Below are 25,214 nucleotides of genomic sequence, written 5' to 3'. Positions count from 1 at the left end.
AATGATTATAATTACGTGATGAATTTTTATATCATTAGAAAGTAGTATGTTCAATTATCATGTGAAAACTCTAGTGATTAAGGTCGATCTTGGTCACATTGTGGCCATAGTTTTCTACCTTTAAAACAAATCTCAATTTTTTAAATTGTTCTTAAGTTTGTTATTACAAACTGATAAGTGTCGTTTCGAGGTCCATGACGACATATATATATATATATATATATATATATATATATATATATATATATATATATACATATAACAAGTAACATTGTGAGAACAAACATGCAGACGGAACCCCTGCAAAAATCCAAATTGGATACTAATTATCTTCCAAAAATATAATAGAACGTTATCAGTGTACAACAAGTTTCATGTTGCATTTTAAGGTTCTGTTCTAGGAAGTTCTTCTATATCACATTGACGCACACGGGGTTTAGATTTTTTTCAGCCCTAGATACATATTTGAGGGACCACTATATTTAAATATTTAATCACTAATCAGTTCATTACTATAGCCCATTATTTAATATATATTTTAAACTGTATATCATCATAGACATTAAATATATAATGTCCATTCAACCACGCATCCACTAAATAATAACCCAATCATCCTCAGCTCCTTTAATGCTGTTGTTAGCAAAATGACGAGAAGTTTCCTTCAGTTTTCGTCAAAACGCAATACAAAATGAGGATTTTACAAGCGAGAGAGAGAGAGAGATAGAGAGAGACATGGGTTCTTGTTTATCGAGCGAAAGGTGTGACGTGTTCGTGAGCTTCAGGGGAGAGGACACGCGGAACGGATTCACGAGCCATCTCTGCGCCGCGCTGCAGAAGAGCAAAGTCAAAGCCTACGTTGACAAGGATGAGATCAGAAAAGGCGACGATATATCGCCTGTGCTGTCAAAGGCCATCAAGAGAGCCAAGCTCTCGGTGATCGTCTTCTCTAAGAACTACGCCACGTCATCGTGGTGCCTGGACGAGCTGGTTCAGATCCTGCGGTGCAAAGACAAGAGGGGACAGATCGTGGTCCCGGTGTTTTACCGTGTTGACCCTTCCGACGTGAGGAAACAGAAGGGCAGTTTCGTGATTTCCAAGAGACTCGTGAGCAGGTACGGGAAGCGAAGAGAGAAGGCTTGGAGGGACTCTTTGAAGAGAGCCGCGAATATCTCTGGATGGGATACTCAGACTATCAGGTAATTAATTTGCCCTAATTAATATCTCTCTTTTTCATTTCACTTTAATACTGTTTTTTTATGTATTTATGTAAATATTATTTGTATCTAACATATAGTTATAATTTTTTTTTTTGAAATTATTATATTAAATGTATGCATGTCAGCATGTGTAAATTGGATTGTCAATACATATGTATCCATACATTATATATGAAGCCTAACTATAATGATATACTTAAGACTTTATATATAGTACTTTAGATTGTATATACTAAGATGATGTTTTATTTTTAAATTCATAATTTGTAACTTTAACTAATGGGGTTTGATTTTTCTAGAGATAATATCATTGATTCTATTTTTATATTTCTCTTGTTGTATATTATCATATCCCATTATGCGTGTACGTTATCTCAAATTAATTTTCATATTAACTAATATGTTACAACTTAATTACAAGTATTGTTCAATTGTGATTATTACTAACTAATTGGTGTACTGACACTAATTACAGGTCAGAAGCAAAGCTGATAAAGGCAATCGTGAAAGACATAAAACAGAAGTTAGAGTGGCTGGAGGAGGCTTCCATGGTTATTGTCGTCTAGGACTTTAACTGATGCTTATAATAGGAATAGAAGGAAAAAAAAATACAAATATGCAACAAAATATTAACTACTTATGCTTGATAGGAAGGATGCTATAGTGAATTATTTTATTTTATGGAGTGAAAGGAATGGAAGAGAAAAAGAAAGTATTCAAGTTGTTTTTTAGTTGTGTTTAGCAAAAAAAAATACATTGAGAATGATGTGTATGTATATGAATTGTTAATTAGAGGGTATATATAAAAAAAAAAAAATTAACTTTTTGTTTTTCATTTCTTTCAAAAATCAGAAGATCATAACAAAAAAAAAAGGGGGTGAGCTCAGATGGATGGATAATCTCTTCAAATTTTCCATCTATATTTCTCTCCGACTCCACTCTATCAATAATATTAGAAGTAAATAAATTCTTTAACTTCTAATATCAAGTATAAACATAATAAATTAGTACATATAAAGTTGAATAATTAAGGTAGCTCTGCGTTTGGTTGTCGTCGCCGCGTTGGAGGCAGTCGAAGAACATATTATTGATTATGGATTGTAGGTGTTTCCATTTTTTCTCATCTTTTTACGTTAGCCTTCATTTTTCTTTTTTTAAATTGTTGCTAGCTGTCGTCATCGATCGTAACAAATCCCCTAGCCATGTCACAGATGTGTGTGTGAGTATTAATGCCAACAATCAGGACTACTAAATAAGCATACCCATGTCACATAAAGACCAATCTTAGATACCAAGTAAATTGAATTGTCGTTTCCAGGTAATGATTAGTGCTCGAGAGCGTTGTTAATATGTCGTTCGGGAGATCGATGTTCTCTGAGCTTGTTGATTTTCTATCTTGGAAAGTGGTTTTCGATTCTCGAGATAAATAATAAAAATGAGTTATCGATCGGAGCTCGGGAGTTCCTCGAACATGCGCTGCGATGTCAACATTAGTCCGAGTAGAATGTGTGAAGAGCTCGTCTCTAGGACCAAGGTGCGAGAGTTGCCAAAATTGTTTTAACCTTGGAAAATAATATAATTTTATTTATTTATTTATTTATTTTTTTTATATTTCAGGTTGGTTAGGAGTTAGTATTCATTAAAAATATTCTATAAAAAAGATTAAATGCTATAACATCAAATTTGATGACTACAAGTACAACAAGTTTCATGTTGCGATCAGCTTGTTCTGGGAAAGTATGTATTATAGCATATTGACGCACGCGCGTTCAGATTTTCAAACCAAGATATCGATTGGATATATTCAGTTACTCCATTATTAGCCATTTATTTTTTGCATATATTAATCAATAAATTATAAGCTAAAATAAAAGAGCTGAACAAACAGTATATATATGTTGCCCATTGAAACCACGCGTCCACTAAAAAAACCATTTAACTTCGCACGTAATAATAAAGTCAACTAACTAAAAAAAACACGCTTGCGATTTCGTCAAGCAAAGCCGTACTGTACAAAATGAGGATTTCGCAAGAGAGAAAGAGAGACAAACATTATCAGAAAAAGAAATGGGTTCTCGGGTTTCGAGCGAAAGGTGCGACGTGTTCGTGAGCTTCAGGGGAGAGGACACGCGAAACGGGTTCACGGGCCATCTCTGCGCCGCGTTGCAGGAGAGCAAAGTCAAACCCTACGTTGACGAGAACAAGATCAGAAACGGGGACGATATATCGCCTGTGCTGTCCAAGGCCATCAAGCGAGCCAAGCTCTCGGTGATCGTGCTCTCGGAGAACTACGCCACGTCATCGCAGTCCCTGGACGAGCTGGTTCAGATCATGCGGTGCAAGGAGAAGAGGGGACAGATCGTGGTCCCGGTGTTTTACGATGTTGACCCTTCGGACGTGAGGAAACAGGAGGGCAGTTTCGTGATTTCCGAGACGCTGGTGAGCGCGTACGGGAAGCGGAAAGAGAAGGCGTGGAGGGAGGCTCTGAAGAAATCCGGGAATATGTCCGGATGGGACACTCAAACTATCAGGTTTTTTTCGCATCATTAATTATATTTTATCTATCTTTCTCTTTGTGCGTCTCTAAATTATCTTTAGTAGTAAGCGGAGAGAGAAGAGTCAAAAATGTAAAGTACCCGAGGGTCAATGTACAAAATAAGTTTTTAAGAGAACTAATTTCTAAAAAATTAAAACTAGCAAAAAGTGTTGAAGAACAAAATTGAGCCCCCTTTCAAATTATCATTTTATTTTTTCATTTTCTATGAAAAAAAAATTCATAGTAGGTAGTCCCTCGAAAAGTAATATTTCATCTAGCTTGTCGCGTCGTATTGTTTTCGTCAAAATTATAGGTCGGAAGCGAAATTGATAGAGGAGATTGTAAAAGACGTAACGAAGAAATTGGAGGCTCTCAAGAAGAAAGAGGAAGAGGCGGCCATTGTTGGCGCCGCCGTTTCAACCATAGGAGTTGGAACATGTTAAATTAAAGTGTTGACCACAAATTCATTGTTGTTGTTTATTATTGTGTATAAGATAAGTATATCCGGGGCTTTTGTATGTGTCGCGATTCCTCGGAAACAGTCTAATGCCAAACAATCAGAATGGTATAATAACTATCGTGGTGGTCTCCGAGCAAAAAAAAATGAACAAAAAACTAGCGTGATTATCATCTCACTAATAACTACTCCCTTTGTAGAGTTGACCTTTTGAGGTTGGACTTGTTCGTCAAAGATTTTGTTGTGTGATTATCAACAGTTTGGTCCATTGTGTTGTACTCATCATATTGTTCGTCGGACAAAGTTATATGTGATGCAATTCGCTAACTTGAGTTTTATCTGAAACGTGTGAAATGACGCTGAAAATCATAGAAATTGTACCAAATCTTTTTTTCATTTTCCACAGAAATCAAGGTTTCGAATTTCATTTTCATGCAATTCATTTCGAATTGTTCATTGTTGTGAGCTACTTTATATTCTTGTACGACATCCTAATCATAACTCAAACGACATCCTAATCTCAAATTTTTCGTGGTTTTTGAGGCTTAATTTTGACATCAACACCTATCGCAATATATTAATACTAAAACTTTTTAAGTTGTTTTTAATGTACTATATTATTCTTACATGGATATACATTATGTATGCGATCACACACATTTATAATGCTTCGCGGAATCGCTACTGGATGCCAAAGTATGATTTTGTTGAATCAATCTTTGCAAATATGTGAAGGAAACAGAATATAATTAAAAAAAAAGGGAATATATGGCGTAGCTGCATGATATTAAGTGCATTTTGTATATACTGGTCATTTATTTCTGAGCTCAAATTGTTGCGAGTTCTTAGTGTTTTTTTAATGTTTTTTTTTCGTAGTTTTATTGTGTTATGCAAGTTTAGGGGAATATATTTGTGGTCTTACCACAATCGAGCCATTACTTGACATTTCAGATCAACGAGAGATCAAAACAAGTCTTACGGGAGTGTTCAATTGTGGTTATAGATTGATTTAATTGTGGTTATAGATTGATTCAATTGTGGTTATAGATTCTGTATTTAATTCATTGAAGTTTTATCCAGTCCAATATTGCATGCTTGTTTCTATTTCGTTCGTATGGCTTATTCGAGATTTGCTATACCTTGTGTATGATCTTTGGAATTTAGATGCTTGAGAAATGTTTAAATGGTTGTGCAAAAGTGTGGAAAGTGGTTTAAATGGTTGTGCAAAAGTGTGGAAAGTGGTTTAAATGGTTTAGCTTTAAAAATTTTCCTTCAAAAAAAAAAAAAAAAAAAAAAAAAAAAAAAGGACTGGTCTAAAAAAGTGAACATAATCAAAATACTTGTCTATATATGAATCAGTATAAAAAAAAATCTACAATGTAAAAAGGGCCGAATATACACTATTTAGTTTTTTTTAATTGTAACTTAAAAAAAGGAGAACATAGTTCATATGAACATCACTGACTACCTACAAAACATTCTCTGGCTAGTTATTTTAAAGAAAAGACTAATGTGAACATCACTGACTACCTATTATTTAATTGAATTATTTTCAAGTACTTAGAATTCGAATGACTGAATTCTCTTTTCTAAATGTGAACAAATTACATAAGTTTACAAATACATGTTTTTTATTATTTAGGTGTTAAGATTCATAAAATAAATAAAAATTGATTTTAAAAAAATATTACAAAACCAATAATACGAGGAATACAAGTTTAGTTCAACAAGTTTCATGTTACATTTTCAGGCTGTGTTCTAAGAAAATACCCGGAAATGTTAAGTTCAGCCCGTATTGTTTACTTCACGTCATTCTTGTAGACCAATATACATATATTTAATTACTTGACTATTAATCCATTGTTTTCCACATTTCTAATTAATTTAGATGACAAGCTAATATCAAGGACTCGAAACAAACAGTAGATATATATGTTGCCCATTCAACCACGCATCCACTAAATAATCATTTACCTTCGCACGTAAAAAGGTCAACTCTTCCAAAAACACGACAATGAAACTTCCTTCTGTTTTCGTCAATCAAGCCATATATACAAAACGAGGATTTACCAAGAGATCAAAAAACATTATCAGAGAAAGAAATTATGGGTTCATGGTTTTCGAGCGAAAGGTGTGACGTGTTCGTGAGCTTCAGAGGAGAGGACACGCGAAACGGGTTCACGGGCCATCTCTGCGCCGCGTTGGAGAAGAGCAAAGTCAAAACCTACGTTGACGAGAACAAGATCGGAAAAGGCGACGAGATATCGCCTGTGCTGACCAAGGCCATCAAGCGAGCCAAGCTGTCGGTGATCGTGTTCTCGGAGAACTACGCCACGTCATCGTGGTGCCTGGACGAGCTGGTTCAGATCATGCGGTGCAAGGACAAGAAGGGACAGATCGTGGTCCCGGTGTTTTACCGCGTTGACCCTTCCGACGTGAGGAAACAGAAGGGCAGTTTCGTGATTTCCAAGACGCTCGTGAGCGCCCACGGGAAGCGGAAAGAGAAGGCGTGGAAGGAGGCTTTGAAGAAAGCAGCGAATCTCTCCGGATGGGATACTCAAACAATCAGGTAATTTGGCATCATTAATTAAACAAAAAATTAAGTAAATATCCAATTTAAACGTTTAAGATTGCTATATATATAGTCAACATTTCATAAATCTTAGGTAAATAGTCATAAAGATGACGTGACCTAATAAATAAAAGTGACTATTTACCTAAGATTTACGTTTGTAAATATATAAAAGTAGCTATTTACCTAAGATTTACGAAACGTTGGTTACTTAGCAATGTCAAACTGTAAATGTTGCTATTTACCCAATAGATTTTTAATTAAATCTCTCTTTATTTCTTTTTCTGTTTATGTATGGATGTAAATTGAATCAAATTAGGAGGTCTTGATTTTTAATCAATTTGACTCAAAACTATAGGTCGGAAGCAAAATTGATAGAAGGGATTGTAAAAGACGTAAAGAAAAAGTTGGAGGCTCTGAAGAAGAAAGAGGAAGAGGCGGCCTTGGTTGGTGCCGTCGTCACAACCTCAGCTGCAACTACAAGCATAGCTGTTGGCACATGTTGAACTGCCTGAGGGTATTAATATTACTTTTTTTGTTTTGTTTAATAATATATGTGATATCAAATTAGAGAGATTCTTTGTAATTAAAGCAGTTTTGTGGTGTAGTAATTGTTGTGAATGTCTTTATTTGGGGACGAACAAGTTAATGTACTATGCCTAGAGCAGTGAAAAGTTGACTTTTGAGGTTTGACTTGTGATGGTAAGAGTTTGAGATGGTTGACTCTGTTGAGGGCTTGAGGCCCTCTTGCTCTTCAAAAAAAAAAAGATTCTCACCGGTTTGGTCCAATATTTTTAGTCAGTCATAGTGTTATGTGATGCCAATATTATTTTTTTTCCGTAGTTTTATTGTGTTATGCAAGTTTATTAGGGGAATATATTTGTGGTAAGGCCACAATCGAGCCATTACTTGACATTTCAGATCAACGAGAGATCAAAACAAGTCTTACGGGAGTGTTCAATTGTGGTTATAGATTGATTTAATTGTGGTTATAGGTGTGATTCAATTGTGGTTATATATTCTGTATTTAATTCATTGAAGTTTTATCCAGTCCAATATTGCATGCTTGTTTCTATTTCGTTCTTATTGCTTATTCAAGATATTGATATACCTTGTGTATGATCTTTGGAGTCTAGATGCTTGAGAAATGTTTAAATGGTTGTGCAAAAGTGTGGAAAGTGGTCTAAATGGTTTACCTATAAAAATGGACGGGTCTAAAATAGTGAACATAATAAAAATACTTGTCTATATGTGAATCAGTATAAAAAAAATCTGCAATGTAAAAAGGGCCGAATATACACTATTTAGTTTTTTTAATTGTTAACTTAAATAAGGGTAACATAGTTCATACGAACATCACTGACTACCTACAAAACATTCTCTGGCTAGTTATTTTAAAGTAAAGACTAATGTGAAATCTTGCCTATTATTTAATTGAATTATTTTCAAGTACTTCGAATTTGAATGACTGAATTCTCTTTTCTAATTGTGAACAAATTACATAAGTTTACAAATATATGTTTTTTTATTATTTAGGTGTTAAGTTTCATAAAATAAATAAAAATTGATTTAAAAAAAATATATATTACAAAACCAATAATACGAGGAATACAAGTTTAGTTCAACAAGTTTCATGTTACATTTTCAGGTTGTGTTCTAAGAAAATACACGGAAATGTTATGTTCAGTCCGTTTTGTTTACTTTACGGCATTCTTGTAGACCATTCGCACGTAATAAGGTCAACTCTTCAAAAAACACGGCAATGAAAACTTCCTTATGTTTTCGTCAAGCAAAGCCATATATACAAAACGAGGATTTAGCAAGAGATCAGAAAACATTATCAGAGAAAGAAATTATGGGTTCATGGTTTTCGAGCGAAAGGTGTGACGTGTTCGTGAGCTTCAGAGGAGAGGACACGCGAAACGGGTTCACGGGTCATCTCTGCGCCGCGTTGCAGGAGAGCAAAGTCAAACCCTACGTTGACGAGAACAAGATCGGAAACGGGGACGAGATATCGCCTGTGCTGTCCAAGGCCATCAAGCGAGCCAAGCTCTCGGTGATCGTGTTCTCGGAGAACTACGCCACGTCATCGCGGTGCCTGGACGAGCTGGTCCAGATCATGCGGTGCAAGGACAAGAAGGGACAGATCGTGGTCCCGGTGTTTTACCGCGTTGACCCTTCCGACATGAGGAAACAGAAGGGCAGTTTCGTGATTTCCAAGAGACTAGTGAGCGCCCACGGGAAGCGGAAAAAGAAGGCGTGGAAGAAGGCTTTGAAGAAAGCCGCCAATCTCTCCGGTTGGGACACTCAAACCATCAGGTAATTTGGCATCATTAATTAAACAAAAAAATTCGGTAAATAACCAATTAAAACGTTTGGAATTGCTATACAGTCAGCGTTTCGTAAATCTTAGCTAAATAGTATAAAGATGACGTGGCCTAATAAATAAAAATGACTATTTACCTAAGATTTACGTTTGTAAATATATGAAAGTAGCTATTTACTTAAAATTTACGAAACGTTTGCTCTTTACGTGATGGACTCTTAATTAAATCTCTCTTATTTATTTCTTTTTCTGTTTATGTACGCATGTAAATTGAATCAAATTAGGAGGTCTTTAATCAATTTGACTCAAAACTATAGGTCGGAAGCAAGATTGATAGAAGGGATTGTAAAAGACGTAAAGAAAAAGTTGGAGGCTCTGAAGAAGAAAGAGGAAGGGGCGACCTTGGTTGGCGCCGTCGTCACAACCTCAGCTGCAGCTACAAGCATAGCTGTCACATGTTGCCTCTGTTAAGTCCCTCTTGCTCTTCAAAAAAAAAAAAAAAAAAGAAGATTTGCTATGTGATTCTCACCGGTTTGGTCCGATATTTTTAGTCAGTCAAAGTGTTATGTTATGCCATTTTCTCATTTGAATTTTATCAGTTTGATGTATTTAGAATTTTAGATTGGGTTTTGCAGTTAAATAGTAGTTTGAAAAAGTTTTTCCAAAATTTAAAAGTGTCAATAATTTTGTTGACATGTCATTATATTTTTTTAAAGTGGTATATAATTTGTATATAACATTATAATATTTAATGACAGTGTCAAAACATATTTTAGTTAATTTGCTAAAAATTAAGACTCTGATTATTTTTGTTAATATGTAGGTTTCAATTTCAAATGACATTTTATATCAATTTGTTCATTTCAAAATCTTAATGATTGCCTAACAGTGGAGATTAAAATAAAAATAAAAACTACTCATGAAGATGAGGAAGCCAAAGTATAATTTTGAAGTTCAAAACTAAAATTGATACGCAAAGAAAAAGAAAAGAATATAGTAAAAAGAAAAAAAGGATTAAAAGAAGGAAGATAGAGAGTTGCATTGCTCTACAAACGTGAAGGCAAGCAGGCTTCAAAATATATTTATATGTGTATCATTGTACAAAAGTGCGAGAGCAGAATAGCTTGTGTTCATATGCTGTTTTTTTTCTTTTTCTTCTATTCAAGATAACTGCAGGGATGAGAGAGGAACAGAAAATACAAGGAAAATAAACTAAAACAATGTGAAGCTCTTAGAAAAGAATCAGGTTAGTCTACATTTATAACTTAGAGAGGAGGGTAAAAATACGAGGACAATGAAAATCCGAGGAAGAGCAATCCTCCGATGGTTGCGACCGTGCCTTGGGATATTTTCGAGGCCAACATGCTTCCACCAACAACAGCCACAGATGTACAGATAGTGTGTCCGATTGTCGCCCCGATCGCAACACCGATCGCGTTTTTGTGTGTCGCCAGCTGTACGGTCGTGATTAAATCCGTTAAAATCTCGAACTCAGATTATACAAAAAAAAAATGAGATGAGATGTCACATGTTTTTTATGTTTATCTTACAGCGATTGTTGCTATCTGGCTACGGTCTCCCCATTCGGCCAGGAAGGTTAGGATAAATGACTGCATAAAAATGTGGGGGATTTTTAGTCATTGTCGTGAACATCATTAAATGAGAGTATCAAATGAGCGAAACACACATACCTCCAAAAATATTGGAGTACAAAATCTCGAAAAGAAACGCCGGGAGGTTGACTTTCCTTGTCCGGCCTCGAGTTTCTCCTCTACCTATACGCAGAATAACAAAGCCGAAATCATGGATATGTGATAACAAAGCTCAAAACTGCAGATTGGTTTGGCACATTTGCGAATGAAATTACTGTAGAAAACAAACGCACCTCTTCCATTTCTTTCTTCTGGGACGCTTTTGAATCAGATCTCCAAGCAATGTAAAGTAACCGCAACCCGAAAAATAAATAGAGAACTGCAAATCGAACGCATGAAGAGTTTATTCCAAACCATGACAATCAACCAAATGCGAGCTAGGCAGAGAAAAGATACCTGTAGCTGCGCTGTTAGTGTGTTTCCTTGATATCAAATTCGGCACAATCCGACCCAACCCAGTTGAAAGTACCTATAATTATAACACATGAAGTTAGGAGATTACACGTAGTGTAAAAGATTTTTGTTGATAAAGAAAAACCCCAAAATTTGAAAACTTACTGTCATGACAACCAATGCAGAGAGTGCACCAGATAGAACAATGGACTTTGGGTGACGCATTGCCATTAGAGCTGCGATAATAAAAGTCTCGTCTCCAATCTAGTAGACCCATTTTCAAGGAAGCAGTATAAAACTAATCAAATGAAAGGACAGTTATATAGGTACCGAGGAGAGAAATATCTAGTGATTTTGGGACAAGTCACGTCCCGTAACAAAGCTGAGGAATCAAACTTCTAATGAGTACATGATTGGAGATGAGAAATGACAAACCTCACTGACTAAAATCATTGAAAAACTTGCAACAAATGCATCGAATACTCCGAGACCAGAGTCCACATTGAGACCGAAACCAATAGTATCCTCATCTAGAGGTTTTGCTTCAACAGAGTTCCTCTCTACATTGGTTATGCTAATCTACACATATGAATTAAGAACCAAAACAGTATAAACCAGTTAGTTATTTACAAATATGGCAAACATCCAACAGTTATTAATACAATAATTAAGAACGTCAAAAGCAAAGAAATTTTTAAAATTTGTATAGTTAGGCACTAGAATTTAAAAAATTAACCTAAGTTTGAAATCTAGTTTGGGCAAGGTTGTAGGTCTTGTTGACCACAGGGGTTTCAATCAAGAATCAACTATAGAGAGCTCAATTTAACTCAATTTTCACAAACATTCTCGAATAACAAACATATTATCCAAATGAACTGAAACTTCACATACCTTACTGCGACGACCCAGATCTATGGATCCGCTAGAATCTCCCCTCTCACCTTCAATCCCAGACTCCTGTAATTTGGCCAATCAATACAAATACACCGAGAGCAGACGAATTGTGGATATTCGAGAGAGAATAAGAAACGGACCTGAGCGGAGACTGTAAAGAGAAATAGGACGATGAGAAGAGAAAATGAAAGCGAGGTTAATCTACCCCCTCTCAATCGCACAGCCATATTTCTGGTCTTCAGTGACTTCGACTGTTCGGCGAGAGAGAAATTCTGAGGAAATTCAGAGATCGGAAGGTGAAAGAAAGCCGAGAAAATTTCTTGCGAGCGGATCTGAATTCTCTGTAACAGCTTGAAGATCCAAAAAGAAAGAGAAGGCCTTTTCTTAGTTGATCTTGATCGTACGGATAATAGGAGATTCCCAGGGAGAATAGAGAGATCTCGCGAAGATCTCTAAAAGCTTGAAGTGTAACGGAGTTCGCTTTTTATAAATTAAGGTTCAATTCTATTCCTATACCGTGTTGAATCTTTGACATTACTGCTTTCTTACTGTACCAAAAAAAAAATAATAATAATAATTATTATTATTATTATTATCAGAAAAAATCTAATTATTTACATAGAGCTCTGATCATACATATCAATCCAACATGCTTATGATCGTTTTAGTGTAAGTTTTTTTCGCTATTTCGGCTTAATCGAAATACGTTATTTATACTTTCAATTTTTTAAAATATCAAATATATTTCTTCAATTTAATATAAATAATATATATTTCTCTTAAAAATACCATATTATTATAAATAACATTATTTTTGTTTATTTTTTACAAAAAAATAATTTGAACTCCTCGTAATATCTTTAATAAAATTAATACTTATTTACTACTTTATTTAAAAAAATCAAAACTTCTTTATATAAAAAAATCATTAAATTTTTTATAAAATTTTTTTTAATTTAATTTTTTATGTATAAAATAAAAAATAATGAATTATTTCATTAAGGGAATTTTGTTACGTTCAAAATTTTGTTTTGTAAAAAATCAACAAAAAAATAGTATTTGCAATGTAACATATTTTTAGCGGAGATATACGTCATTTATATTAAATCAAAAAGATATGTTTGATATTTCTTAAAACTGAAAATTCGTCAGTGCCAACAAACAATTTGAAATGCCTCGACTTTTTTTAACAGGATACAATTGATATTTTACCTTTTCAATATAGTGTAGAGAAATTGTCTAACTTGCCACCAATTTCATAACATTTTCCCACTTTTCACCAAAATGCTAATTTTTCCCAAAATACCACCTCTATGTCAACAATGTTGACATCTAATAGTGAAGAACAAACATAGATGTCAACATTGTTGATATATATGGTGGCATTTTGGGAAAAATTAGCATTTTGGTGGAAAATGGAAAAATGTTATGAAATTGGTGGTAAATTAAGCAATTTCTCTATAGTGTAATGTTGTGCATTTTTTTATTATTTATTTTGATTTTATTTTAATTCAGCGGAAATTTGGTCTGTCGGTCATGACTATGAGGTGATGCGAAAGCCCTTCACACAAAGCCCAACATAGGCAGATAAAAGAGAGAGAAATTACATGGATATTGTCTTCCAAAATTTATTCAACAAGTACTAAGAAAACAATTTTAATTGGGTTGGATGGTCAATGGGTGCCCATGTTGGAACGAAAATGGAATTAAATATTATATAATTTTAATATCAGCTTCAGCGTAAAAATTATTTGAGTGAGGTGGTCTATCCTTAAAATCGATTATTCATTTGTTTAAATATGAGTTTAAGATGAATGAGAATTTTATGATCAAAGCTAAGAAAATTATATAAACTTTTTAAAGGGATTGAAAATGAGACAGTCCCGCATTTGTGGAGAACATCTTAATGGTATTTTTTTTTTCTCTTTAGTTTTTGTTTGGAAATTTTTTTTTTTTGTCCAAAATACCTTTATCCGAACGATTTTCACTGAAATATTTATGTTATATTTCTTATTTTCGTAAAGTGTAATATGTAATATTGGTAACAGACTCGGCCCTAGAGTTTTACTTGAGCGCATTATCTCGGCACCGTTTGGTTGGCCACACTCTCTCTATCAAAAAAAAATGTAAGTGGTATTTTCTTTATTGTTCCTTTTGGTGCCAAGTGGTCTAAATCCAACGAAATTACATATAATTCAAAAGTGTACACTTCTAAGATTGTTTTTTTCTTTCATTTCTCTTTGTGGTGCTACCATTTGCTTTAAACGCACATGACCCTCTATACAATTGGAAAAGAAAATAAACATAACATACATTAACAATCATGTCCCCTTTCTTAACTCTCTCACATTTGACATTTTTGTAATGTTTTTTTTTGTTTTGTTTTGAATGAGTAATAACAAAGATTGAGCAACCACCCAACCCAACTCCAAGAAAGAGCCATTATATGACCAAGTTCCAATCGAATATTTATAACAACTAAAAAAAAGTGGGTTAAAAAAACACACGTGCGAGGGATGGCAATACAAAATGCAAAAATAGGAAGGGGACCAATGGGAAGGAAGCACGTGTAAGGCTAGAAAAAGAGAGTGGCTTTTGATCCCATCTTTTGAAAATGGCCACATAAATAAAAGGGCCAACCTCACCTAATTTGTTTGCCCCAAAAAGGTCATGAGACCCACAACCCACTCATTTCCAAAGTCACGCACAAACGGGTTCGGGTAAAGACTATACGCTTAGGCGAAAATAAAATAAATAAATAAATAAAATTGTCACGCAACATGTCATCAACACATCAACAAATGACGTGGGACAACTTAAATAATTACTGTAATTACGATTAGGTGGAGCCATTGTTTTTATTTTTATTCGCGAGGGAGATATCTGACAAAATTCGAAAGTTGTGGTAAGCAAAATAAATAATTTAAAAGCACAAATAAGAATATATAGTAAAAAATAATTCCTACGTCGGCCTAGTGATAAGTCCGCATAAGGCTGGTTTAGTAAGGTCGTACGTTTCAAACTCTTTGAGAATATGCCACCTATTTAATTACTATTTATTATATATGCGGGGAATATAATCTTTCAACTCTATATCTCTCATATATTTGATGTAACTCGGGCTAATAGTGTCCTTACTAAAAAATATAATAGTCCAAGAACTAAAAATCATTTTTTATGGTATGTTTGGAATCTGAATAATATAAGAAGAAAATTGAGATTCTATTATATTAATATTTTTTATCGTAATTGGTTTTACGAAAATTTAAAGAGAATAAAATTTGAGGGAAAGTTTATAATTGAAATTGAGATTTTATTTTTTCTGAAAAAAATTGAAAATGAGAATTTACAAAATTGCACATAATCTTTTGCGTTCTTCTTAACAAAATTGTTGATTTCCAAACATAATAGAAAATTTGATTTTACCTTATAGTTTCCTTTAAATATTCACTGTTCTTCGAATTTCTATTTTTTTGTCCTTAAATTTGAATTATAAATATAATCTTGGAGCAAATAACGACAGTAGTGCATGTACAGCCTTGAATATTTAAATGTGTCCTCTAATTATACATAACACGAATATTCAAACTGTTGTTTTCTTTTGAAAAAAATGTATACCCTTGACCCAAAAGAGCTCATAAAATACTAAAGCGTATGAACTATGGCCAGTTGGCCACTCTTTCACTAGATAATAAACATTTTATTTATTCTCAAAATACAACTATTAAGAATTATATAGAGAATGAACTCAGGTTAGCAATTATAATAATTGTATACTTGTAAATTAGTATTTTTAATGCCATTTATATGGTCAATGCCAAGTGCGACGTCATAATTCGCCTCTCGTCAGTTTGGGTCGAGTGGTAACACCACTCTCTTCCCAAGAGGAGGACGAGGGATCGAATCCCGGCGGGCGCAATGCTCACCACTACTACAAATTAACATATTGGGTGCGGAAGGGTATTAGGTGCGACATGTCGCACCTAATAGTCGCACTTAAGCCCATATTAGGTGCGACATGTCGCACCGGATACTCGTCCGGATGACTACAAATTTCGCTAATGTTTAGTGTTATTCGGTGCGACAATGTCGCACCTAATATGAAATTGTCGCACCTAATACCTTTAGGTGCGACACATGTCGCACCCTATGAGTTTTAAAATTAAATTTGTCAGCGAATCCCGCCGAATTTTTTTTTGGATTTGGGATTTCATATTGGATGCGACATTGTCGCACCCAATATGATTATTAGGGTTTTAAACCCGACTTTTCTCATTTTTTCACACATTCACTCACTCTCTCTCTCTCTCTCTCACCGTCTCACAAGGTCTCTCTCTCTCAGCCAGCCCCCGCCGCCGTCCTTCCCCGCTCCGCCGCTGCCGGCCCCTCCTGTTACGTCCCCATCTCTCTCTCTCTCTATATCTCACCGGCCGTCTCTCACCGTCTCACTCTGTCTCTCTCTCTCAGCCAGTCCCCGCCGTCGTCCCTCTCCGCTCCGCCGCTGCCGGCCCTCCCTGGTACGTCCCCCTCTATTTCTCTCTCTCTCTCTGTCTCACCGGCCATCTCTCACTCTGTCTCTCTCTCCCAACCTGCCCCGCCGCCGCCTGGACCAGCCCCCCGCCCCGCCGCATGGATCGATCAGCATCCCCCCCCTCTATTTCTGATTTTGTAATTTTTTTTTAATTTAAAAAACATATTAGGTGCGACATTGTCGCACCTGATATGTCGCACTTAGAGGTATGACTATTACACCTAATGTCTTTTGCTACGGGTTATCCGGTGCGACGCCGTTGCACTTAATGTCGCACCTAATAAACTTTTAGGTGCGACATTTGTAGTATTCGGTGCGACATTCGTCGCACCGGATAACGTTTTTTGTCCTAGTGCACATTTAATTATTTCTGTGGTGTGTTTGTGTGGCTCTAGAAATAGATACTTATAATTGTTCAGTCCCCATATTTGTAAATATCCGTTCTTGTATCATTGACTACTTATAAAGCCCTCTCTAAAAAAAAAAAGTAGGAAGAAATAAAGTTGCGTGGTCCAAATCTAAAATCAAGAGCACAGCTTGTGAATAAAGTGATAAATTGGCAGCCTAGCTTAGCCCATTTTTCTTTGACAAGAAAGATCAGATACTATGGGAGCCTTGAAATCCATAGATATCATGGTAAAGGATAAGCGAATTCATTTACAAAATCTAATTATAGTAATTTAGATAATCCTAAATATCAAGATCTTATAATTATATGATTTTCACATATGATTAGAGATCAAAAAAACGTACCTCTAATTATAATTTTCACATATGATTAGAGATCAAGAAAACCTACCTCGATTTATGACGAGAACGACGACGGCGGTGGCAAAATCATCGGAATTGATATATTTCTCTTGACTCATTTAGTCTTGATGATTTTTTTGTGATAGCAGATGAAAATTAGGTTATGGGTTGAGTGATGATCAATCTCTAGAGTTAGTTTTGCATACACTCATCATCAGAGTATATATGGAAATTACATTTTATTTATTAATCAATAAGATTTAATTTTATTATTATTAAACCCTAATAGGTGATACACTTGAGCCACATTATTTCTCACATACAAAGTCCACGAATGGACTATAGGAAACATACCATCTAATACCAAGAAGTATTGCTACGCTAGGAAATGACCACGAATAATAGCAACTTTGATAATTTTTGGACCAAACTAAATCAAACTATGTTTTTAGACACTTTTGCTAGTAACTATAGACATAAAAGTATATAATTATCACAAACTATAGACTTACAAGCCTACAAATAACAACAATTGTAGATCTGTAGTCACTAGTAAATGTGTCCAACAACATAATTTGACTTATTTTGATCAAAAATATCAAAGTTTTTACTAGTCGAGACCATGCTACGCTAGAGCTTTTATTAATTTAACTTTAGAATTTATAAACTATTATAACTCAAATAGTCAAATAACTTAGAATTACATTCACTAAGATAATGAGGACTAAATCAATCTTAGCCTTCGCGCTCTTTCTCAAAAAAAAAAAGAGAGAAGATTTTGGCTTTTTTATTTTCGCTGTCGTCGACTGATATCGACAAATTAAGTATTCTCGATCTAAGGAAATGTACTTTTATCTTTGTTTTCTTCATATTTATTTTTGTTATTATGTTTCTATAATTCAGACTTATTAGATCTAACTTTTGTACCGCTCGATATTTAATCGGAGTTATTTTAAATATTTCTTTAGATCTGAACATCAAATCTAAGATATGTGATAATGGTTATGTTTGACTCAGCTTATTAAGCTTGATTTTAGCTTTTTCTAAAAGTTAAATCATATTTAAGTGTTTGATAAAACTATTTTTTCTAAAAATTAAAAAGTGCTTTTGAATATTTTAACTACAAAACTAAAATCTACAATTTGAAGCGCTTTTGTACGTAGTTTTAGTATTTAGTTTGTAGTTTTTCTCTCTTAACCTTTTTTTTTCTCTTACACTAATTTTTAATTCTAATTATCTTTATATGCTTTTATCAAATAATTTTTTTGAAGACACCAAATTTTATAATTTATTTTTTTTACAATCTATAGACACTCACTTTGATATATTTTTTATGTACCAAAAAATATCTTATTATTATTATTAATTACATTTTATATAAATAATGATTACTTATAAATATTAATATGTATTTTACCAAACATTAAATCAGCTTTTGCTAAAAGATACAGTTATTTAACAATAGTTTACCAAACACCTATCTGTTTTTTAAAACATCTGTTTTTTCGTACAGCTATTTTAAAATCATTTTTTTTAAAGCAAAGCTACGCCAAATGCAGTCAATGACTGGTTACTTGCATAAACTTATTTTTATTGTATTTATGATTATTTGTGATACAATTTTTATATTCATCTTGTAGAAGTTTTTGATTTTTTTTTTTGCGTTATTTTTGTAATATAAGTTTTTAATTTTATCAATATATTTGTTTGAGAGCCCTTTATAGAAAAAAAAAATTAATTTGAGGAATAAAGAAATAATATCACCAAAATGACCACGTAAAGTGCAGAATGCTAGGAATTTAATAGACCTCTTAGTATAATAAATTATCTCACACCAATAAATCGTAGCTCCGTAAAGGTGTTTACTATATAAATATTTATTGCTGGTGTTAGCTAAATTTTTTTTTTTTTTTTAAAGTTTTAAACTATTTTGTCAGTTCGCGATTAATTCAAGGGACAAAATATGTAAATCATGCGAAATTAGTATCTACTACTATTATTACTACCACAAAATTAAACTTAACTAATGGTCCACAATACAGACAAAATATATAAATATATACACATATATATTTTTATTTAATTTTTGTAAACCAATTTAATCTCCATCACATGTAGGATATATCAATTGACCAATAAAAAAAAATAAAAAAATTCCTTAGGAGAGAGCGAAATCGAAATAGAAACGAAAGAAACGGTAGTTAGTAGTGCGGGAAAATAAATAAAACCGGAAAATAGTAAAAGCAGTTATAAAAGAAGTCTTTTATGAGAGAGGCCGGTCCGGGTCGGGCATTAAAGCACACGCGCGATCCTTAACCAAAATGGCACTCGCGATGCCCGTCCGCCACGTGTCAGACTCGATACCCCACTCGCACAGACGTCAGACGCAAGAAGCTCTGAAACACGAATAAGCAAAGCCTGAAGGCGCGAATCCGAAAGCGAGTGCCGAAAAACCGCGCAATCTTGGCGCGTTGCAATGTCCCGAACGACGTCGTTTGGGTGATAAAAAAAGAAAAAAAAAATCTCTCTCTCTCAGTGTGTGAGAGCGCTTTGGCTTTGGGTTTTTGAGAGAGAAGAGGTTCGTTTGGTTGGTTTTTATTCCCTCTCCTCGTTTGTGGAGGGGAGAACTCACCGCTCTCTCTCTTTCTATCTCCCTATCTCTCTCTAGAAAAACAACAATCAATCGCACTTTCTCTCACTAACCAAAAAGAAAAAAAAAAAAATACTCCAACGCGAACCGAACACTCTCTCTATCTATTTCTCCTTATATATATTTCATATATAATTTGATTGTTTTCTGAGGTATCGGAATCCGATCGGCGGCGATCGGAATGAGAATTTCGGTTTCGATGGAGTTAGGGCGGTGAGCGATGGCTGTATGGAATTCGATGCTGGAATTCCGATGTCCCTTGCGGCTGTGACCGACGCCAGAGACTTGTCACCGCACTATAGCCAAGGTCGTGCATATATATATATATGTATACATGATTACATGTGTGTGTATATGAATTGTGTTTTATGATTACGTTTTTGTTCTGGTTTTTGCGACGAGTTTTTCTCGTTGTGTGGTTTTAAAACCAATGACGCTTTTTTGCTTTCGGAATGAGAATGGTCCATTTTGCCCTCGGCTCTTTATGACTTTCGTTTCGATCACTGACTCTCTCTCCTCCCTTTTGTTTGATGATCTTTTTAGTGCATTGAATTTTGATGAATAATTCGAGGGGTAAAAGAGAAGAGAAAGGCTTGGTTTTGGTCCATAATTGTCTTTATTTAATTTTTGTTTTAAGTATTTAATCTTGTGACCGACACACTGTCTTATTGCTATGCATGATAATACTTTCTTATTTTCTTTGGAGGTGCGTGATGTTTGTTTATATATATCGTTTTTTTAACTGTTATTGAAATGTTACCCTTTATTGTGTGGTCAATTTTAATCGTCGATCTCATTCACGGAGAAACTAAAAAAAAAAAAACTCAGTCGTCGGGTAGTAAGTAATGAATGAAATAATGCGATTCAGTAGTTAAAAAGAAGAAAGCTTTTAAATGTAAGATGTCTGAGATTCACAGACATATCTTTGTGTGCTCCAATAATACCATGTAACTAAAGAAAAAAAAAACACGTATTAGTTTTTGAAATTGGGAAGAAGAACCAACTCTTATTATATATGCATTTCCTTATATACAACACAAGTTGAAAAGATATGCAATAATGCCTGAGATATGTAGTCATTATTGCTTTATGTCTTGAGTGATTCTATGTCTTTCTTGGGGTCTTATTTTGTGTTGATAATCAGATCATATGCTTGATTTTCTCATTTACTATTGCTTCGGAGATAAGGGCTTTAGACATTATCAACTAATCCTTGTAATGTTTGAAGTGTCTTTATTTTCTCATTTGTATGTCATTCTAACGATTCGTAAATGCATTTGAGAGTTTTTGGGAAAGCAAATAGCGAGTTTGAAAGCAATTCTAGCTGTGTGCAAGAGCTGAGTTTTGCATGAACTTTCACATATTTGCTTGCCTTTTAAAATGAATTTTTTTTTTTCATATGTTTTATCAGATGCAATTTGGCAAATGAATTTGAGATCAAGCGAAACAATGGAATCTGGGAGCTATCCCGAGCGTCCTGGAGAACCAGATTGTTCTTACTATATAAGAACAGGTCTTTGTAGATTTGGGGCGACGTGTCGCTTCAATCATCCACCAAACAGGAAGTTGGTATAGTTTTTTAAGTACGCGTTTTAACATATATAAGAGCGATCATGTTGTTACGTTCTCAAAAAGATCTCTAGCTAAAATCCCTTTTAAATCTTTGTTTAAGTACTTCATGAGAATTTATCAGGGTAGTTGAGGGATTAGGATACATTGAAGGTTGCAGATTTTTTTAAAATATCTAAATACGCAAAGTAACTATGTGTATCTTAAACATGTACGTATATATTCTTCATATTTTTATTATTATTTTGGTTTCACTATTATAACTGTGTTTGTTTCAGGCTATCGCAACTGCGAGGATGAAGGGTGAGTTTCCGGAACGAATAGGACAACCCGAATGTCAGGCACGTATGCATTTGCTATTGATTCTATGTCAAAGTGATTTCTTGCCTAAGCTTGGAATTATTAATGTTTGAAGTGATTTGACAACACTGTTCTTAAGAGTGGACAAAATAGACTTTATAAGCTACTAAGAATCTAAGATGTATGTAGTGAAAAAACTGAAGCGTCTATTCATAAGTGAGAGGAATTATAGAATGGGGAACTTCATGTCACCTCTCTTTTGGTTGAATAGGTTTATGAGTATTGTCCTTTTTTTTTCTCTCTCTCTCTCTCTTTTTTGTTTCCTGCTTTTTGTTTCTTGTATGGTACGGCACTAACACTCTTGAGAAATACCCCTACAGTACTATTTGAAGACAGGGACTTGCAAGTTTGGAGCAACATGCAAATTTAATCACCCTAGAGACAAAGCGGGTATCGCCGGAAGAGTCTCCTTAAATATTCTAGGCTATCCACTTCGCCCGGTTCGAATTTCAAATTGCTTCTTGATTACTCTAATGCAACTTGATTTTAAGTATTTCCATACTTTCTGAAACACTCTTCTGTTTATCTAGTCTACTTTCTTTTTTTCCCTTGCGTTTTATACTGAGCACTCGGATAGTAGTACACAGAAAATATACACGCAGCTTAATAGCCCTAGTTCATCAAATTAAGTACAAATGTAGAAGTTTAATTTAGAGAAATAAAAGTGGAACTTTCTTTTTTATTGTTAACTTTATTTAATGAAATTTATCTATGTTTCTTGTATTGCAGAGTGAGTCTGAGTGTGCATATTATTTAAGAACTGGACAGTGCAAGTTTGGAGGCACTTGTAAATTTGACCATCCACAGCCAACGAACATGATGGTTTCAATGCGTGGCTCTCCGGCTTATCCGAGCGTTCAATCTCCAACCACCCCCGGTGGTCAACAGTCATACTTCGGAGGCATCACAAACTGGTCGAGAGGATCGTTTATTGCAAGCCCAAGATGGCAAGGCTCTTCGAATTATGCCCCCATGATTCTCCCTCAGGGAGTGGTCTCAGTGCCGAGTTGGAATGCCTATAGTGTAAGCTTTGCTTTGACACCATTTTTCTCTCTCGAAACGCTGTTATGAAAATATCAGATTGGTCAGACTAAGATGAGGCTGGTTCTAAACTTGAAAAAACTTGAGAGTTCATCACTCTTTATTATGGGTCATTACTTTGCGCGCTGCTGCTAATTTGTTTTCGTCTACTTAAATTTTTCAAGAAGATTATATATATTTATTTATTCAATAAAAAAATGGAAGTTAAGCTGATGCAAAAGTGAGTTTCTGGGTACCAGAATGTCTTGCTCAATCTGATGCAGATATATATTAATTTAGGAAAACGTTTCTCTTGCATCCAAGTACAGTGCACATGTATTTCGCAGCCAAAATTTATGAGCAACGAAGTTTCAAACATGTTTATTTGATTGCTGTGTTTTCAGGGCCAGATGGGGTCAGTTTCATCTCCAGAGAGCCAGCAACCTTCAGGTAATAACCAGATTTATGAAACTTCGCGTCAAAGTGATCCAGAAAATACAGAATCTCAAGGGTCATTTTTGTCCTTATCGCTCTGGTTTTGTTCCTTTAGGGTTCTATTCCATGCAGAGGGAAAGTGTATTCCCGGAGAGACCTGGTCAGCCTGAGTGCCAGTTTTACATGAAAACCGGAGATTGTAAATTTGGTGCGGTTTGTAAATTTCATCATCCCAGAGAGAGACTTATTCCTGCACCAGACTGTCTCCTCAGTCCGATGGGTCTTCCTTTACGCCCGGTCAGTGTTTAATTTCATTTCCTCTTTGTTGTCTTATATGTGACGCTTCATCGCTTATAGTGGAAGTGTGTATATATCATATATTCAATAGGGAGAACCTTTGTGCATCTTCTATTCCCGATATGGGATCTGCAAGTTTGGGCCGAGTTGCAAGTTTGATCACCCGATGGGTATCTTCACTTACAATGTATCTGCATCATCTTCTGGGACAGCCGGGTTAAATTTATCTTCCCAAGGGCTTGTTGAAGCGGGATCGACAAATCCCCGGAGAATTTCTCTTTCTCTATCAGAGACCAGACAAATTCAGTCCAGTGACGATAACGGTACCGACACAGAGGGATGATGATCCACGCTGATACGAACCACGCCGACAAGTGCGATGAAACCATCACACGCCTCCAGAGAGGAAGAGGCGGTCAATTTTTATTTTTGCTATCATGTAAGAGCTAAACAAACGTTGTGTAAATTCATTTCCAATTGTTGGAGATGTACAGAGTCCCATATAAAGCCGATCTTGTTCTTCTGAGAATGCATATCTCAGTTGAACAGACTTGACTTTACTGAATTTTTTTTATCTGCTTCGTATAAAAATGCGCAAATATTGTCATATTGGTAAAAAGCCAACGTGAACATATCATTTGTTCCGAATGACCACTCTTATTTTTCTTATCATTTCCCGCTTTATCTCGATGTGAAACATCGTTTTTCAATGTTTTGATGGCCGGTCTTTCCTTACAGAGAAAAACTTCATCATAGTGTTCCAGGTTTGAAGTCATATTTCTGGTTGAACACCACTGCACATAACCGCGTCAGAAATTTCTGTTGAACGTCTCTTTGAGATTGACTATTCCATTTTCAACTTTTTTTCCATTTAATAACTCGGTATTTATGGTTACTTCGCCGGAGTTGTTTTTCTTGCAGAAAAGTCAACCCGGGGTAACCTTTTTGGTTTAAATGATGCGAAATTGAGGCCGTGCAAGAAAATTGTTTCCCTACAAATTCTTCTCAAGCGGAGGTTACACTTTTTGAATAACTGTTAGTTTTTTTTTGTTTGATCATGTTAGCTTTGTTTGTAACACATTCCACAGGGTGCAAGTTTCGTGGTCTTGGCGAAGATTTGGATGGCATTGAACCAACTCGAGAAACAAAACAAAGCAAGATAACTAAGATTGGTCTTTGATATTTAATGCAACGGTATGAAAACTCCGGGCTCAATTTGCTGCACTATTCCTATCATCTCTCTGCTATGATTTTCCTTTTTTTATCTTTAGGTTGATAAAGCTGAGACACTAAATTCTTGTACGTACTTCTCACTTGATTCGATAATTATAAACTCCGAAGAAGGCAAGGGTTGATCTTCTGCAGAAAACTCCAATGTGCAAGGAGATAAGCTTGGAATCCTTAAAAAAAAAAAAAAAAATTATTCCTCTAATTATCTCGTTTGCCATTTAATTCATAAATATGTAACTTGGCGTACGAGTTAACCTATGGAGGGACATAATTTAGTGTTTATAAAGGTGGGTTAATAAATCAACTCAACAAAACTGAAAGT

At 34.8% G+C, this 25,214-nt stretch overlaps 5 protein-coding genes across 5 annotated transcripts; 4 read left to right on the top strand and 1 right to left on the bottom strand.

Moving 5' to 3' along the window:
• The first annotated feature begins 735 nt into the window (after positions 1-735).
• LOC149382526 (disease resistance protein RLM3-like) lies at positions 736-1,855 on the top strand. The gene is made up of 2 exons (XM_089630282.1): positions 736-1,199; positions 1,696-1,855. The coding sequence occupies exons 1-2, from the start codon at positions 736-738 to the stop codon at positions 1,784-1,786; spliced, it is 555 nt and encodes a 184-aa protein (XP_089486408.1). The 3' UTR covers positions 1,787-1,855.
• A 1,413-nt stretch (positions 1,856-3,268) lies between these two features.
• Positions 3,269-4,441, top strand: LOC149382525 (disease resistance protein RLM3-like). The gene is made up of 2 exons (XM_089630281.1): positions 3,269-3,751; positions 4,070-4,441. The coding sequence occupies exons 1-2, from the start codon at positions 3,288-3,290 to the stop codon at positions 4,197-4,199; spliced, it is 594 nt and encodes a 197-aa protein (XP_089486407.1). The 5' UTR covers positions 3,269-3,287; the 3' UTR covers positions 4,200-4,441.
• A 1,778-nt stretch (positions 4,442-6,219) lies between these two features.
• On the top strand, positions 6,220-10,042 carry LOC149382524 (uncharacterized). Its single transcript, XM_089601509.1, has 5 exons — positions 6,220-6,782; positions 7,144-7,286; positions 7,656-7,751; positions 8,447-9,104; positions 9,429-10,042. Exons 1-5 carry the CDS (start codon positions 6,319-6,321, stop codon positions 9,580-9,582), a joined length of 1,515 nt encoding a protein of 504 aa, XP_089457635.1. The 5' UTR covers positions 6,220-6,318; the 3' UTR covers positions 9,583-10,042.
• Positions 10,043-10,140: 98 nt separating this feature from the next.
• Positions 10,141-12,536, bottom strand: LOC149382523 (GDT1-like protein 4). Its single transcript, XM_089630280.1, has 9 exons — positions 12,191-12,536; positions 12,048-12,113; positions 11,592-11,735; positions 11,322-11,420; positions 11,160-11,232; positions 10,997-11,082; positions 10,803-10,886; positions 10,662-10,721; positions 10,141-10,565 (listed from the first exon to the last, which is right to left on the bottom strand). Exons 1-9 carry the CDS (start codon positions 12,275-12,277, stop codon positions 10,377-10,379), a joined length of 888 nt encoding a protein of 295 aa, XP_089486406.1. The 5' UTR covers positions 12,278-12,536; the 3' UTR covers positions 10,141-10,376.
• A 7,346-nt stretch (positions 12,537-19,882) lies between these two features.
• LOC149382522 (zinc finger CCCH domain-containing protein ZFN-like) lies at positions 19,883-24,310 on the top strand. The gene is made up of 8 exons (XM_089601025.1): positions 19,883-20,288; positions 21,393-21,550; positions 21,829-21,891; positions 22,231-22,350; positions 22,640-22,933; positions 23,335-23,380; positions 23,481-23,662; positions 23,754-24,310. The coding sequence occupies exons 1-8, from the start codon at positions 20,210-20,212 to the stop codon at positions 24,003-24,005; spliced, it is 1,194 nt and encodes a 397-aa protein (XP_089457151.1). The 5' UTR covers positions 19,883-20,209; the 3' UTR covers positions 24,006-24,310.
• Positions 24,311-25,214: the final 904 nt, after the last annotated feature.

This window comes from Urtica dioica, chromosome 11 (assembly GCF_054948205.1).
Source record: "Urtica dioica subsp. dioica isolate 48M chromosome 11, U.dioica_male_clone48M_v1_H2, whole genome shotgun sequence".
Taxonomy (NCBI): Eukaryota; Viridiplantae; Streptophyta; class Magnoliopsida; order Rosales; family Urticaceae; genus Urtica; species Urtica dioica.
Note: the sequence above shows the minus strand (reverse complement) of the source record. Positions and strands in the feature narration are given on the sequence as shown.